The 16,394-nt window shown below is 41.6% G+C and overlaps 1 protein-coding gene and 1 long non-coding RNA gene across 3 annotated transcripts; one reads left to right on the top strand and one right to left on the bottom strand.

The window, feature by feature from the left end:
* Window positions 1-4,439: 4,439 nt before the first annotated feature.
* Window positions 4,440-6,649, top strand: LOC109872141 (uncharacterized). The gene is made up of 4 exons (XR_002252408.2): window positions 4,440-4,658; window positions 4,815-4,883; window positions 5,310-5,463; window positions 5,569-6,649. It is a non-coding gene; the product is annotated as an uncharacterized LOC109872141 (long non-coding RNA).
* Window positions 5,147-7,666, bottom strand: LOC109872140 (mannose-specific lectin-like). Of its 2 annotated transcripts, XM_020463254.2 has the most exons (3): window positions 7,552-7,666; window positions 6,530-6,623; window positions 5,147-5,646 (listed from the first exon to the last, which is right to left on the bottom strand). In XM_020463254.2, exons 2-3 carry the CDS (start codon window positions 6,617-6,619, stop codon window positions 5,380-5,382), a joined length of 357 nt encoding a protein of 118 aa, XP_020318843.1. In that variant the 5' UTR covers window positions 6,620-6,623; window positions 7,552-7,666; the 3' UTR covers window positions 5,147-5,379. The 2 variants fall into 2 exon arrangements, with proteins under 2 accessions (XP_020318843.1, XP_031662911.1); XM_031807051.1 differs by lacking the exons at window positions 6,530-6,623; window positions 7,552-7,666 and adding an exon at window positions 5,802-5,875.
* Window positions 7,667-16,394: the final 8,728 nt, after the last annotated feature.

The raw sequence follows: 16,394 nt of genomic DNA, 5'->3' as shown, positions 1-16,394 counted from the left end.
GGATGATGATGTTGATGTGAGCCATGACCAGCCTTTCAAAGCATTTCCTGGCTACAGATCTGAGTGCTACGGGGCGATAGTCATTTAGACAGGTTACCTTGGCGTTCTTGGGCACAGGGACTATGGTGGTCTGCTTGAAACATGTAGATATTACAGACGGGGTTAGGGAGAGGTTAAAAATATCAATGAAGACACTTGTCAGCTGGTCAGCCAATGCTCTGAGTTTGCGTCCTGGTAATCCATCTGTTAACCTGTTAGAAGGTCTTACATCAGCTACGAAGAGCGTGATCACACATTCTTCTGGAACAGCTGGTGCTGTCATGCATGGTTCAGTGTCGCTTGCCACAAAGCAAGCATAGAAGGCATTTAGCTCATTTGGTAGGCTCATGTCACTGGGCAGCTTACGGCTGGGTTTCCCTTTGTAAATCCATGATAGTTTGCAAGCCCAGCCACATCTGACAAGCGTCAAAGCCAGGGTAGTAGGATTCGATCTTAGTGGCGCTTTGCCTGTTTGATGGCTTGTCAGAAGTCGTAGCGGGATTTGTGTCCGGATTAGTGTTGCACTCCTTGAAAGTGGCAGCTCTAGCCTTTAGATCAGTGTAGAAGTTGCCTGTAATCCATGGCTTCTGGTTGGGATATGTACATACGGCCGCTGTGGGGACGATGTCGTTGATGCACTTATTAAATGAAGCTGATGTGGTAAAATCCTCAATGCCATTGGACGAATCCCGGAAAACATATTCCATTCTGTAGCTTAGCATCCGCTTCATCAAACCACTTCTGTTTGAACTATCACTGGTACTTCCTGTTTTTGCTCGTAAGCAGGAATCAGGAAGTTAAAGTTATAGTCAGATTTGCCAAATGGAGGGCGAGGGAGAGCTTTATATGAGCTTCTGTGTAGATTACAGGTGATCTCGTAATGAGATAAAATAGATTTCAGTTTCCCTGAATTAAAATCACCAGCCACAAGGAGCACTGCCTCTGGATGAGCATTTTCTTGTTTGCTTTTGGCTCTATAAAGAATTTTAAGTGTGGTCTTAGTACCAACATCATTTTGTGCTGGTAAATAGATGTAAATAAATATAGATGAAACCTGTCTTGGTAAAAAAAAAAAAAAGGTCTACACTAGCTTATCATGAGGTATTCTACCTCAGGTGAGCAGAGCCTCGAGACTTCCTTTAATATCAGAGATCATGCACCAGCTGTTGTTAATAAAAGACACATCTCCCCCTATTGAGTTTACCCGAGGCTGCCGTTCAATATTTCACTCTCTCTTGTCATTGTATAAAACACAAATTGGTGCATGAAGTTTCGCCATTAGCTGGAAGACCATGTCCTCTTTTCTCAGCGGAGGGAGGGGGAGAGGAAGGACAGTGAGATGGGTGAAAGGCCACCTTACCGCTGCTTCCTCCCCACAGACTTGAGCATCAGATGCAGGTCATCAGTCCAGTAAAAAAAGCTAATTATTATGCTCACTCACCTGTGCCTCACAAGTAATACAACAAATGATCTATTACCTGTGTGATCATATAGCTAACATGTTGAAATATAATTTCAAAATGGTCTCAGAACAACACTGACAGGGCAATTCAAGCGTAGTGATAATGTATTGGGCCTATAGCCTACTGCAAAAACCTCATTGCTACATAACTGTTTTTAATTGGTTAATGTTGCATAGACTTATGTTAATTAAGTCATGTTCATTTAAAAAAAAAACTGAGCTGTACATCTCGGCTTGCATATTAACTCATTGTGATCTACATTCAGAAATGGTTGGTGACCACTGTACTAGGCTGTTCAAAATCAAAAACACATTCACTATAATTTCAGGCTAACTCTGTAGCCGCCCTGCACAATCAATGAACCAACAGCATCTACTAGACTCTCTAGCAGACTCGTGGATAGAAAGTAGTGCTATCAATAAAATTACATTGACGCCAATGGCAAAATCAGAAAACCATTAACATGACGTCAATAGAAGAATTTCTTAAAAAATATAGGGGTTATTTAGGAGCGATTTGGGGGTGTAAAGGGGCAAGATTTGCATACATGTGAACGTTCATTCATTTTAGGGGATTATTATGGAGCAGGACCATTCAGAGAAATCAAAGAGTTGGTTGGTGAATCGGTGGTGGTCAAACCTGCCTCCCCCGACCCACGCTCAATGACCCAGCCTCCCTAGACCCGGGATCCATGACCCGGCCTCCCTCGACATGGGATCAATGACCCGGCCTCCCTAGACCCAGCCTCCCTAGACCCGGGATCCATGACCCGGCCTCCCTCGACATGGGATCAATGACCCGGCCTCCCTAGACCCAGGCTCAATGACCCAGCCTCCCTAGACCCGGGACCCATGACCCGGCCTCCCTCGACATGGGATCAATGACCCGGCCTCCCTAGACCCAGGCTCAATGACCCAGCCTCCCTAGACCCGGGACCCATGACCCGGCCTCCCTCGACATGGGATCAATGACCCGGCCTCCCTCGACCCAGGCTCCATGACCCACCAGCTGTCCCCCCCCGAATATGATTGGACCAGATGTCAAATCGGCAACGATGGTTGGTTCGAGTTAATTGAGACACATTCGCATCCCCGTTGGTGGCTTTTGGTAGCTTTTAGGTATTCGAGACAAGCTAGTCATCGGATTGGCTGACAGTGTCAGTGATAGAGACTAGCTCTAAAGCCAATGGATGCAATAGTGCTATATGGCCACTAGATGGCAGTATTGGAACAAAATTAACAAGAAGTCAAAGGAAGAATTTAAAAAATAATATCTAGGGGTTATTTAGGATATATTTTGGGGAAAATGTGGTCAAAAAATACAGATAAACAGCCATTATGGTGCAATTTCCTCAACAACTGACTTGATATTGAAGTCAATAGGATTTAAAAAACAAATATTTTTTTCTGGGTAATATTAGTGAGAAAAAAGATGTCCCCCCCCAAAAAAACATTACATATAGGGGCAAAAAGGGTCAGGAACGCTTCACGAATTTTGCGTGTCATCCTCTGTTATACGCTTCTTAAAGGCCCAGTGTGCTTTTTTTAACATGTTTTGACATGAATATTACAGAATTAATTCAATACCTTAACATGTTTACATCAAGTTCATTTGAGCCATCTTTGGGGGCCCTGTAAAGTCTGTTAAGGTGCTCCACGAGCCCTGTGGAGCCCCCAGGGGCCCGTACAAGATGGCCGCTCTGAGCCAGGGAATCTTCGTTGCTATCTGTTGCTTTTTTGTTGCAATCTTTGGGCTAACCTCATTGGCTAGTTAACTTTGTTGCATTTTTGGGGTGCAGAGACGGATTGGTCATGTTGCAAATTATGCCACCAATGAGATTCTTATCTGTCGTTCATGTCCCGCCTCCCCACAAAATCCACTGAGAAATTTTGGACAGTTCTCAATCATTCCAAGTAGTTGTGAGAAAGAGAGTCGTAAAGGTGACATTAGCTATATTTCATATAGCTGGTGGTCTGGTCATCTTAGGGAGGTAGGGGTGGAGGGGACGTAATCAGGGAAGGGCAGGGTCATCTTCTTCCTACTTGCAGTTGGACTGTGGGGAGTGGTCGGTGTACTCGCTGTCTTCACTTTTTCGTAGGCGTCGTCTTCATCTCTCATCTTCACTGTCGGTCTCACTGTCACTTTCTTTCATATCGCAGCTCGAGGCCTGGTGGGAGACATCTGCTTTGGAGCTCTGGTGGTCGACATTCCTGGTTCCATCTCTCTGTGCTGGGATCACTCTCTCTCACAGTCCCTGGACCAGCAGCGGTGACATCACGGTAGTGGTCTCGCTGACTGTCCGGGGTGCTGGGTTAAATGCTGTGGGCTCTCTCTTCGTCAGGCTTTGGGTTAGATGCTGGATCTCTTCTTGCTATGTAAGACACTTGACAATGGAAGAAGGTGAGGCCTTCACCTCCACACAGGCTGCACATGCCTCCAGTCTCTTGGCATTCGTGATGGACAGTCCAATCTAGGTAATGTGTGGGTGGTGTAAACTTTTTCCACTTCACAATAATGTCCCTGACAGTGCCCAAAGGAATATTCAATGAGTAATACATTTCCTTGTAGCCTTCTCCTAATCTTTGCCTTTCAACAACTTTATCTGAGTTCTTTTGGCAGTTTCTTCCTCATATTTTGATCTTTGCTGGAAATACACTTAATGAAATGGGGACCATAGAGAAGTTCTCTCGATGGTCCCCATTTAATTAAGTGAATTTCCAGCAAAGATCTTCTCATTGGTGTATTTAAATATTTTGAACCACTGTGATTGGACACAGGAAGAGTCTTCTTAAAGCTGCAATATGTAACTTTTTGGGTGACCCGTCAAAATTCACGTAGAAATGTACGTTATAGATCTGTCATTCTTATTGAAAGCAAGTCTAAGAAGCGGAAGATCAGTTCTATGTGCGTTATTTCTATGCTTCCCATTCTTACGTCTTTTTTTTTTTTTTACTTTCGTTTTGGTACACCAGCTGAAAATACAATATTTTTGGTAATGGGAAATATATATTTCACAGCGGTTTAGATGGTACAATGATTCTCTACCGTATCCTTGCTTGTTTTGTCACAAACTGAAATTAGGGGACCTATTTGTGCTTTTGCAAACAGGAAATGGCAGCGCAATTCCTGCACAGTGCATCTTTAAAGAAATGTTGTGTAAGTGACTCGTTTAGGTTTGCCATGACAAAGGGTATGAAGACAAGTCCAGATTTCTCAGTAAAAAAAAATATTCTTCCACTTTGAAAGTGTGGAGTAGGTTGTGTCGATCAGTGAAACAAAATCCCAATTTAATGCATTTTTTTTTATTTTAAGGAAGGAAAAATGTGAACTGCAGGGGCGAGTAGACTTTCCCTGGTGACTGTATTTGTGACTATCCAAAATGTAAGTTTTATAGCCCTAACATTAACCGTTACCCTAGCAGGCTATTATTTACATATATATATCTCAACATGTTGTTAGTTTGAGCATCTGTAGATCATCTGTAGGGAACTATCAAAATAAAGTATAACAAAGTTAACCTATGCTTTCCTCTTGCCAACTTTATGACATCAGTGATTACTTTATGGAAAGGGTGCATTTCTCATCGGGCCCATCAAATCAAACAGACCACCATCAGAAACTAAAAAACATACTTCAGCAGACAGTTTTGGGGCATTTTTAAAAGGTTTATTGTATAATCATTTCACTGTGAATCAGATACATTAAGGCTATGTTTTAATAACCACACTAGCATAACACTTACACAAAACATGCAAAGCACATCGCTTGATTTCTAAGTGGTATATTCATGTGGATATTTGAACACAGGCATTTGACTGACGGTACAGATGTACAGAGGTCATCTTCTTTGATGCCCGTTTGGACCGAGTCAGAACGTTTACTGCTTGTGACCCTTGGAGGAAGAAGAGTTCCACATTTCTTCTCCGTCCTTCTCAACGACCAGGTTGCCGTCGTTACGCAGGTACATGCGGCACATCTTGAACCCTTGAGCCTGGCTCTTGGTTTGCCACATCATCTTGTTATCCCTCTTGTACATGACAAAGTTGCTGTCATCTTGCATGCACAGGCGGTAGGCGTCGCGCTGGCCCGCAGTGTCAGAGGACCACATCTGCCTCCAGCCATAGATGACAAAGTTTCCGTCCTCCTGTGCAGATGACATAAAGGGTTGTGGTAAGGATGGTGTATGCGAATAACCATTAAAAAATAAGACGTTTTACCACACAGTTTGGGAGCCACTGTCCTGGTTCAGCAATAGCTGACTTCAGATTACATATGGTCTGTATCTGTAAATGTACCTACCTGGAAAACTGCCTTGTATTCCTTGTTATTGGACCACATGTAGTCTCCCTTACGCAATAGCTGACTTCAGATTACATATGGTCTGTATCTGTAAATGTACCTACCTGGAAAACTGCCTTGTATTCCTTGTTATTGGACCATATGTAGTCTCCCTTACGCAATAGCTGACTTCAGATTACATATGGTCTGTATCTGTAAATGTACCTACCTGGAAAACTGCCTTGTATTCCTTGTTATTGGACCATATGTAGTCTCCCTTACGCAATAGCTGACTTCAGATTACATATGGTCTGTATCTGTAAATGTACCTACCTGGAAAACTGCCTTATATTCCTTGTTATTGGACCATATGTAGTCTCCCTTACGCAATAGCTGACTTCAGATTACATATGGTCTGTATCTGTAAATGTACCTACCTGGAAAACTGCCTTGTATTCCTTGTTATTGGACCATATGTAGTCTCCCTTACGCAATAGCTGACTTCAGATTACATATGGTCTGTATCTGTAAATGTACCTATCTGGAAAACTGCCTTGTATTCCTTGTTATTGGACCATATGTAGTCTCCCTTACGCAATAGCTGACTTCAGATTACATATGGTCTGTATCTGTAAATGTACCTACCTGGAAAACTGCCTTATATTCCTTGTTATTGGACCATATGTAGTCTCCCTTACGCAATAGCTGACTTCAGATTACATATGGTCTGTATCTGTAAATGTACCTACCTGGAAAACTGCCTTGTATTCCTTGTTATTGGACCACATGTAGTCTCCCTTACGCATCTCATCATACTTGGACATGTAGTTCCTGCTCATGATTCTGAAATAAAGAATAAATAAATAAAACTCTGCTTAGCAAAAAAAATACATATAGCTAACCTAAAGCAAATATTCCCATGGCAAAAATCTGTAATTTAATCACTTTTGAAATAGTAATATAATGGCCTATTCACCTATCAAATGGTGAATAGCACTCTTTATTTTTGATTTCCTCCCCAATTTCATGGCATCCAATTGGTAGTTAATCTTGTCTACACATTGCTGCAACTCCCTTACGGACTCGGGAGAGGCGAAGGTCGAGAACCATGCGTCCTCTGAAACACAACCCAGCCAAGCCGCACTGCTTCTTGACACAATGCCCATTTAACCAGGAAGCCAGCCACACCAATGTGTCGGAGGAAACACCGTACACCTGGCGACCATGTCAGCGTGTACTGCGCCCGGCCTGCCACAGGAGTCACTAGTGCATGATGGGTCAAGGACATCCCTGGCGAACAAACCCTCCCCTAACCCAGACAACACTGGGCCAATTGTGAGCCGCCCCATGGGTCTCCCGGTCGCAGCCGGGACTCGAACCCAGAATCTTGAGTGGCACAGCCTTAGACCACTGCGCCACTCGGGAGGCCTGACTAGCACTCTTCCACTCAATTGAGGCATCCTGACTGTTGGCAAGAGTTTAAGTGGCCACCAAAAGACATTTCAGTTTTTAGCAAATTCAAAATCACTACTTGGCGTTATCACCTGTAACACAAAATATAACTTAACGTAGCAGGCGTAAGAGTTCCCACATCCGTTTTCAGCGTAAAAGGAAGCTAGGTTGAATAAAATGGCTGTATCCCTGAACACCAGACAATTCGGTTGTTGCCAAGGCTACACAACATACAGCAGGAGACATGCTACACAACATACAGCAGGAGCCATGCTATACCCAGAAACTCAAGTTGCTAAACTCCCACTTTGATACTCACAGTCCGTGTGGTAGTTCAGTGGATTGATGAGGCTGGAGGTTCCAAATGAAGTGAAGTTAGTAAATAAACGTCCTCTTTTATACCCACTGAGGAGAGGGTAAAGACGGGGGGTGTGATGTGATTGGAGGAGGAGACTGGGACTGAATGGACACTGAGATGCACAAGACAACCTTTAAAACACATGGTAGTTAATTTGACTGGAATCTTGAAAAAATAAAATGCTTTTACAGTTTGGATTAGATTGCCTAGATTAGAGTTAACTTTCATCTGGTGTATCTGGCTGGACACATTGACGGTGCTAAATACTGATCTGGCCTTGTGATCATTTTAAAGTTCAAAGAGTTTAAAGTTACACATTTTTGATGGTTAAGTGTTCCTCTGCATTGCGTACGTATTAGCGACTAATTAGCCCTTAAATTCATTGTAAATGATTTAGCTAATGGAAACGAGTTAGCTGTTAAGCATAGCTTTTAAGAAGCATTCTACATAGATAAGTATTGCATCTTGTTGAAAAATCATTGTTTAAACACCATCTACCTTTTTAAGGCAATCATTATATTGTTACTTTGAAGTGATCTATATAGGTTTTCCAAGTACTAGTACTGCTCATGTGCATAAGATTGTGTCCTTTTGGACTACAACCTTTCCGTTGTTTCGGATAAATTGTTCTTTGGATGTTGAGTGTTTGCGTGACTGGTGAGTTTCTTTTTAAGCATGAAGAATAACACTGTTGTTCCCTTCAGCAAGCAAATGCTCATCGTAACTGGAAAATCCGACATGATCTTGTTCAAATCTGAACAATTCTTCAACCATGGCAATTTTAGCTTGGTAGATTAGCTAGCTAACATTAGTAATGATACATTTAGCTAACTTAACATTGCTCCAATTGATCCAGCTAGCTACATTCTCCATATAGTCAAGATATAGTCAAGTTTGACGTTGTCAAAAATATATTTGCTTGATCATCTTTTGGTTGAAAAGGTGAAAGGTCAGTGATGAAATGTCACAACTCAAACTCGGGTATCAACATCACCCCTATTAATAGCCTGTTCAACCTCTTTTTCGTATCGTCTGAGATCCCCAAAGATTGGAAAGCTGCCGCGGTCATCCCCCTTTTCAAAGGGGGAGACAACCTAGAACCAAACTGTTACAGACCTATATCTGTCCTACCCTGGCTTTCTAAGGTCTTCGAAAGCCAAGTTAACCTGTCTAGGACAGATCACCGACCATTTCGAATCCCACCACACCTTCTCTGCTATGGAATCTGGTTTCCAAGCTGGTCATGGGTGCACCTCAACCATGCTCAAGGTTCTAAACAATATTATAACCGCCATCGATAAAAGACAGTACTGTGACAGTAGTCTTCATCGACCTGGCCAAGGCTTTCGACTCTGTCAATCACCGCATTCTTATCGGCAGATTCAACAGCCTTGGTTTCTCAAATGACTCTATGGGGGTGCCACAGGGCAGTCAATGGCAGTCTCTATGGGGATGCCACAGGGTTCAATTCTCATTGATGTATTCTCTGTATACATCAATGATGCCGCTCTTGCTGCTGGTGATTCTCTGATCCACCTCTACGCAGATGACACAATTCTGTATACTTCTGGCCCTTCTTTGGCCCCTCTAGACAACACTGCTTCCGTGGCCTCCAACTGCTCTTAAATACAAGTAAAACTAAATGCATGCTCTTCAACTGATCGCTGCCTGCACCTGCCCGCCCGTCCAGCATCACTACTCTGGACGGTTCTGACTTAGAATATGTGGACAACTACAAATACCTAGGTGTCTGGTTTAGACTGTAAACTCTCCTTCCAGACTCACATTAAGCATCTCCAATCCAAAATTAAATCTAGACTCGGCTTCCTATTTCGCAACAAAGCCTCCTTCACTCATGCTGCCTAACATATCCCCGTAAAACTGACTATCCTACCGATCCTTGACATCAGCGATGTAATTTACAAAATAGCCTCCAACACTCTACTCAGCAAATTGGATGCAGTCTACTACAGTGCCATCCATTTTGTCACCAAAGCCCCATATACTACCCACCACTGCGACCTGTATGCTCTCGATGGCTGGCCCTCGCTTCATATTCGTTGCCAAACCCACTGGCTCCAGGTCATCTATAAGTCTTTGCCAGGTAAAGCCCTGCCTTATCTCAGCTCACTGGTCACCATAGCAGCACCCACCCGTAGCACATGCTCCAGCAGGTACTGTATATTTCACTGGTCACCCCCAAAGCCAATTCCTCCTTTGGCCGCCTTACCTTCCAGTTCTCTGCTGCCAATGACTGGAACGAACTGCAAAAATCACTGAATCTGGAGACTCATATCTCCCTCACTAACTTCAAGCATCAGCTGTCAGAGCAGCTTACAGATCACTGCACCTGTACATAGCCCATCTGTAAATAGCCCACCCAACTACCTCATCCCCATATAGTTTTTTTTGCTCCTTTGCACCCCAGTATCTCTACTGCACATTCATCTTCTGCACATCTATTACTCCAGTGTTTAATTGCTAAATTGTAATTACTTCTCCACTATGGCCTATTTATTGCCTTACCTCCCTTATCTTACTGCATTTGCACATACTGTATATAGACTTTTCAACTGTTATTGACTGTACGTTTGTTTATTCCATGTGTAACTCTGTGTTTATGTCGCACTGCTTTGCTTTATCTTGGCCAGGTCACAGTTGTAAATGAGAACTTGTTCTCAACTGGCCTACCTGGTTAAATAAAGGTGAAATAAATACATTTACAAATCTCTAACTTTCCGACTTGGGAGAGTTGTTCCACGTGGTTATTTCCCAGCTGGAAACTCGTATTTCCCAATTCCAAGGAGCATTTGAAGACAGTATATTTCTTGTACCGCATTTTTACAATGATAATACACAGTAATGAACACTAATCTACAGTCTTTTCAAATTTGTATTGAAAGAAAGAAAGTAAGAAACCTGAATCGTTCAAACCACCTTCATGGGAGAAGGAAAGTTTCCCTTCAATGATGATGATGATGATTATTATTTTACTGCCCTTAGAACCTGACATCATGAGGGTGTACTTTCCTTACAGTACATTCATGCGTTGGAGCTGACAAAAATGAATAATCACAAGTATTTATTTCTGATGTGGGTGAAGACCAAATAAAAGCAAGTGTAATCAGTTTTCAATGATATAAATAATTGTCGTTCCACAAACTTGGTGCATTTTGAGAAGTGTAACTTCTCAAAATAATTTACAGTGTTAAACAACACTATGTGAACAATGTTTTTTTTTGTGAACAAATGTTTAATTTTAGCGTCATAATAAGGTTGGTAACAACGTGGAAATCATAATGGAAATCTGTTGTAGCTCAAGTCGACTACAAAACCCACAATACAATGCTCTCTCTATGGGCTGGCTGGCATAGCTACGCACAATATTGAAGATAATATCAGCATGTGGAAGTAGCTAAATAGCTGTAAAATCGCCTAAACAAACTGTACTATCAATTTACTGTAGGTGTCTACAATCTCACCATATTCAACCTGCAGATCAGTGTGTCTCCCAGAGTGGAGTCTGACATTCGCAACGGCACCATGCAATAATGCGCCCTGAACTGAAGAGGCAGACAAATAGGAGAAATGTGCTAGCGCTCTGTTAAATTACACATTTCTCGAGGTAGGAATATCGTGAAAAATATGATCAACGGTTCATTCGAAAGAAGACAACCTCCTGTGTTATGACATCGGCCAGTATTGAAATCTGACATGTATGATAGATGTTTTGCGATGAGACAAGACTAACTACCAATTTGGATCCCATGAAATTGGGGAGAAAAATAGGTAAAAATATAAATACAATTTAATAAAAAATATTGAAAACACGATTTCCCATCTAGAGGTTAAATAAAGAAAATACTATAGTAAGTGCCAAATAATCAAATGAAATGTAATTAATCGCTTGCAGATATTATTGCGGGTGTCGAGAAAAGCTTGTGGAATGTAACAGGGTTGATGATTTCTTGTTAAATCAGCCATGAGCCCCCTTGTGACGAGGAATGGAATCTTGTTGTGTGCAACAGAGTGGCAATTGCATGCAAGTTCCCCCCCCCCCCCCAAAAAAAAAAATATTGTTCAAAAATGTCTAGCCAGGGTTGACTTATATTGCTCGAACCCCCCCCCCCCCCCCCCCGTTTTTCCACCACAAAATGGCCAAAAAGAGAAGAACCGGCTCACCTGCTTTTACTCTACGATTTGACTATTAGCTAGCTGTTCAATGTTTCTTTTGACAAAAAAATATTTTAAAAGGATTAGTTTCAGATATATATATATATATATATATATAAAAAGAGTTAAGTTCATGTAACAGGGTTGGCTTTAAAATGAGGGACAGATGTAAATGAATCACTAATCACATTTTAAATAAATAATAACCTTCAGAAATGACTGTCAAAGAAAGAAAATAACTAGGACTTTATTTACAATAAATGTAAAACTTGGGAGACATTTTGGGATTAAGTGGGTTAAAATCTTCCTAGAAGTGACATGACTGACAGAGGGGCATGTCCAAATGCTGAATTTTGGCACTGTAGCAAGCCTTTATTCATAATAAAAATGTGAGCTATTGAATTATCCATGTCGGTCTATATTAAAAGGGCAGGTCATTAATATAAGAAGCTTTTTAAAATTAAATATTGTTGCACAATTTTGACTTAAAATATCAAAGGGAGTCAAAAGACACTCTTCGTGGAACAACCCCATTTTTAGTATGAATTCCTTTCACGTCTCTTCTTCGAAAAAATACAATGTGTGGAATGATCACCAAACGAATAAGAGCACACATTTTCAATTACCGATAAACTCTAAATTAAGGGTCAGATTTGAAAGCATAGGCTACTGTAATATTATTATGATTTTTTCTTATTAGAACAAAATAACAAGTCCAAGATTAAATTGTTCAAATTCTTTCCCTCTGAGTAGGGATTTAACCATTAACATCAATACAATTATTTACTTCTATGTACCACGATTAACATGAAATCATGACTCTAGCTCTCCTTTTACTTAAGAAATTCAGGTGTTTTTTCTGCCGAAGTCAGCAGTCCTTCGGGGGCCAACAGACAAGCTTCTTTCAGGGTGTAATTTGAGATAATCTGATTAGATTTATGAGAGGCATCTGACTTGTTTGTGAACATGGATGATTAGATCCAAACACGCACAAGGCTTTTTATCTGTGAAAGTTTTTTACCGGTTCTCTGCTCCTAAAATAACACGAACAGAGAACAGCTACCCATTGATCTAAAAGCATGTTTTGAGATCCAGCATGAGATAGACATTTTTTTTTGCCCAATTTGCCAAAGTTCTTTAAAGTGGAGGGTATATTAAAGAGATACTTGCTTGTACTATATAAGTACACATTAATTACATTAACCATCCAGACAACTTGCCCCTCCCTATATGTATGTACTGTTGAAGTCGGAAGTTTACATACACCTTAGACAAATACATTTAAACTCAGTTTTTCACAATTCCTGACATTTAATCCTCGTAAAAAAATTCCCTGTCTTTGGTCAGTTAGGATCACCACTTTATTTCAAGAATGTGAAATGTCAGAATAATAGTAGAGAATGATTTATTTAAGCTATTTCAACAAAGTCAAGGTGTTGGGAGTGGCCATCAGAAAGTCCTGACCTCAATCCTATAGAGCATTTGCGGGCAGAACTGAAAAAGTGTGTGTGAGCAAGGAGGCCTACAAACCTGACTCAGTTGCACCAGCTCTGTCAGGAGGAATGGGCCAAAATTCACCCAACTTACTGTGGGAAGCTTGTGGAAGGCTACCCGAAACGTTTGACCCAAGTTAAACAATGTAAAGGCAATGCTACCAAATACTAATTGAGTGTACAGTGGGGAGAACAAGTATTTGATACACTTCCAATTTGCAGGTTTTCCTACTTACAAAGCATGTAGAGGTCTGTCATTTCTATCATAGGTATACTTCAACTGTGAGAGGGGGAATCTAAAACAAAAATCCAGAAAATCACATTGTATGATTTTTAAGTAATTCATTTGCATTTTAATGCATGACATAAGTATTTGATCACCTACCAACCAGTAAGAATTCCGGCTCTCACAGACCTGTTAGTTTTTCTTTCAGAAGCCCTCCTGTTCTCCACTCATTACCTGTATTAACTGCACCTGTTTGAACTCGTTACCTGTATAAAAGACACCTGTCCACACACTCAATCAAAGAGACTCCAACCTCTCCACAATGGCCAAGACCAGAGAGCTGTGTAAGGACATCAGGGGTAAAATTGTAGCCCTGCACAAGGCTGGGATGGGCTACAGGACAATAGGCAAGCAGCTTGGTGAGAAGGCAACAACTGTTGGTGCAATTATTAGAAAATGTTCAAGATGACGGTCAATCACCCTCGGTCTGGGGCTCCATGCAAGATCACACCTCGTGGGGCATTAATGATCAGGAGGAAGGTGAGGGATCAGCCCAGAACTACACGGCAGGACCTGGTCAATGACCTGATGACAGCTGGGACCACAGTCTCAAAGAAAACCATTATTAACACACTACGCCGTCATGGATTAAAATCCTGCAGCGCACGCAAGGTCCCCCTGCTCAAGCCAGCGCATGGTCCAGGCCCATCTGAAGTTTGCCAATAACCATCTGGATGATCCAGAGGAGGAATGGGAGAAGGTCATGTGGTCTGATGAGACAAAGAGAGCTTTTGGGTCTAAACTCCACTCGCTGTGTTTGGAGGAAGAAGAAGGATGAGTACAACCCCAATAATACCATCCCAACTGTGAAGCATGGAGGTGGAAACATAATTCTTTGGGGATGCTTTCCTGCAAAGGGGACAGGACGACTGCACCGTATTGAGGGGAGGATGGATGGGGCCATGTATCGCGAGATCTTGGCCAACAACCTCCTTCCCTCAGTAAGAGCATTGAAGATGGGTCGTGGCTGGGTCTTCCAGCATGACAAAGACCCGAAACACACAGCCAGGGCTACTAAGGAGTGGCTCCGTAAGAAGCATCTCAAGGTCCTGGAGTGGCCTAGCCGGTCTCCAGACCTGAACCCAATAGAAAATCTTTGGAGGGAGCTGAAAGTCCGTAATGCCCAGCGACAGCCCCGAAACCTGAAGGATCTGGAGAAGGACTGTATGGAGGGGTGGGCCAAAATCCCTGCTGCAGTGTGTGCAAACCTGGTCTAGAACTACAGGAAACATATGATCTCTGTAATTGCAAACAAAGGTTTCTGTACCAATATTAAGTTCTGATTTTCTGATGTATCAAATACTTATGTCATGCAATAAAATGCAAATGAATTACTTCAAAATCATACAATGTGATTTTCTGTATGTTTGTTTTAGATTCTGTCTCTCACAGTTGAAGTGTACCTATGATAAAAATTACAGACCTCTACATGCTTTGTAAGTAGGAAAACCTGCAAAATCGGCAGTGTATCAAATACTTGTTCTCCCCACTGTATGTAAACTTCTGACACAGTGGGAATGTGATGAAATGAAATAAAAGCTGAAATAAATCATTCTCTCTACTATTATTCTGACATTTCACATTCTTAAAATAAAGTGGTGATCTTAACTGACCTAAGACAGGGAATTTTTACGAGTATTAAATGTCAGGATTTGTGAAAATGTATAAATGGATTTGGCTAAGGTGTATGTAAACTTCCGACTTCAACTGTAAATGTGTTTGAAGTGTTGTGGGGCAGAAGAGGTTAAAAAGGAGTGGGGGGGGGGGGGGGGAGTACAATATCTATCTACGGTATCTTCCCACCAGGTCCATGATAGGGACATAAAAACAGAGGCCCCAAGCCGTGTGTGTGTCCTTGAGCCGCCCTGTTGCTCCACAATCCACAACACAGTGCTCACATCAAAAAACACAGGGTACTTATTATAGCTGCCAACCAGTAGTGACGAACCCTGTCCTAAAGTGGTAGAGGTATGCTATGGTCTCTGGTCTCAAGATAGAAATTTGAGTGTGAAAACAACTTTCTACACGAATACTTTTAACACAAGATTACCCCCTCTCCAATCAATACATTTTGAAATGTTTATATATATTTTTTTACGAGGTTTGGTGCTATTACTGTAGGTGCCAAACTGGGTCATCTATCCCCAAAAAATGGAAGTAATATTCAACAGTTTTTTCAATGTTTTTTAAAATTATATATATATATTTTTTTTATCTCAAAGCCTGAGGAACTCAAATACCCACTTGCAATTAAGTTTCTCCTTAGGTTTGTAATCCAGGGAGCTTTTAAAGTGCTTCGGGTCAACGATCAACACTTCAACAAGAGGAACAGAGGGCCAGGGTAACAATAGTAAAAGTTGATAATAGTACTAAAGGGTGAGGTCTATACTCACTGCGTCACACTTTTCATCTCCTCTTTATTTAGTGGATCAGATGTCCAAAGATGCCTCCTTGTGTCTTTCCCCAACCAGGAAGTACACTCAAATTTCAAATGGTTTAACATGATTAATTTTTTTACAAAAATGTAGATAAAAAAAAATAAAAAAATCAAATCACATTTATTTATATGGCCCTTCGTACATCAGCTGACATCTCAAAGTGCTGTACAGAAACACAGCCTAAAACCCCAAACAGCAAGCAATGCAGGTGTAGAAGCACGGTGGCTAGGAAAAACTCCCTAGAAAGGCCAAAACCTAGGAATAAACCTAGAGAGGAACCAGGCTATGGGGTGGGGTGGCCAGTCCTCTTCTGGCTGTGCCAGGTGGAGATTATAACAGAACATGGCCAAGATGTTAAAATGTTCATAAATGACCAGCATGGTCCAATAATAAAAATTGCTTTCAAAAGTCTTA

Source organism: Oncorhynchus kisutch, linkage group LG27 (genome assembly GCF_002021735.2).
Source record: "Oncorhynchus kisutch isolate 150728-3 linkage group LG27, Okis_V2, whole genome shotgun sequence".
NCBI classification, from domain to species: domain Eukaryota; kingdom Metazoa; phylum Chordata; class Actinopteri; order Salmoniformes; family Salmonidae; genus Oncorhynchus; species Oncorhynchus kisutch.
This window is presented reverse-complemented; position numbering and strand designations above follow the sequence as displayed.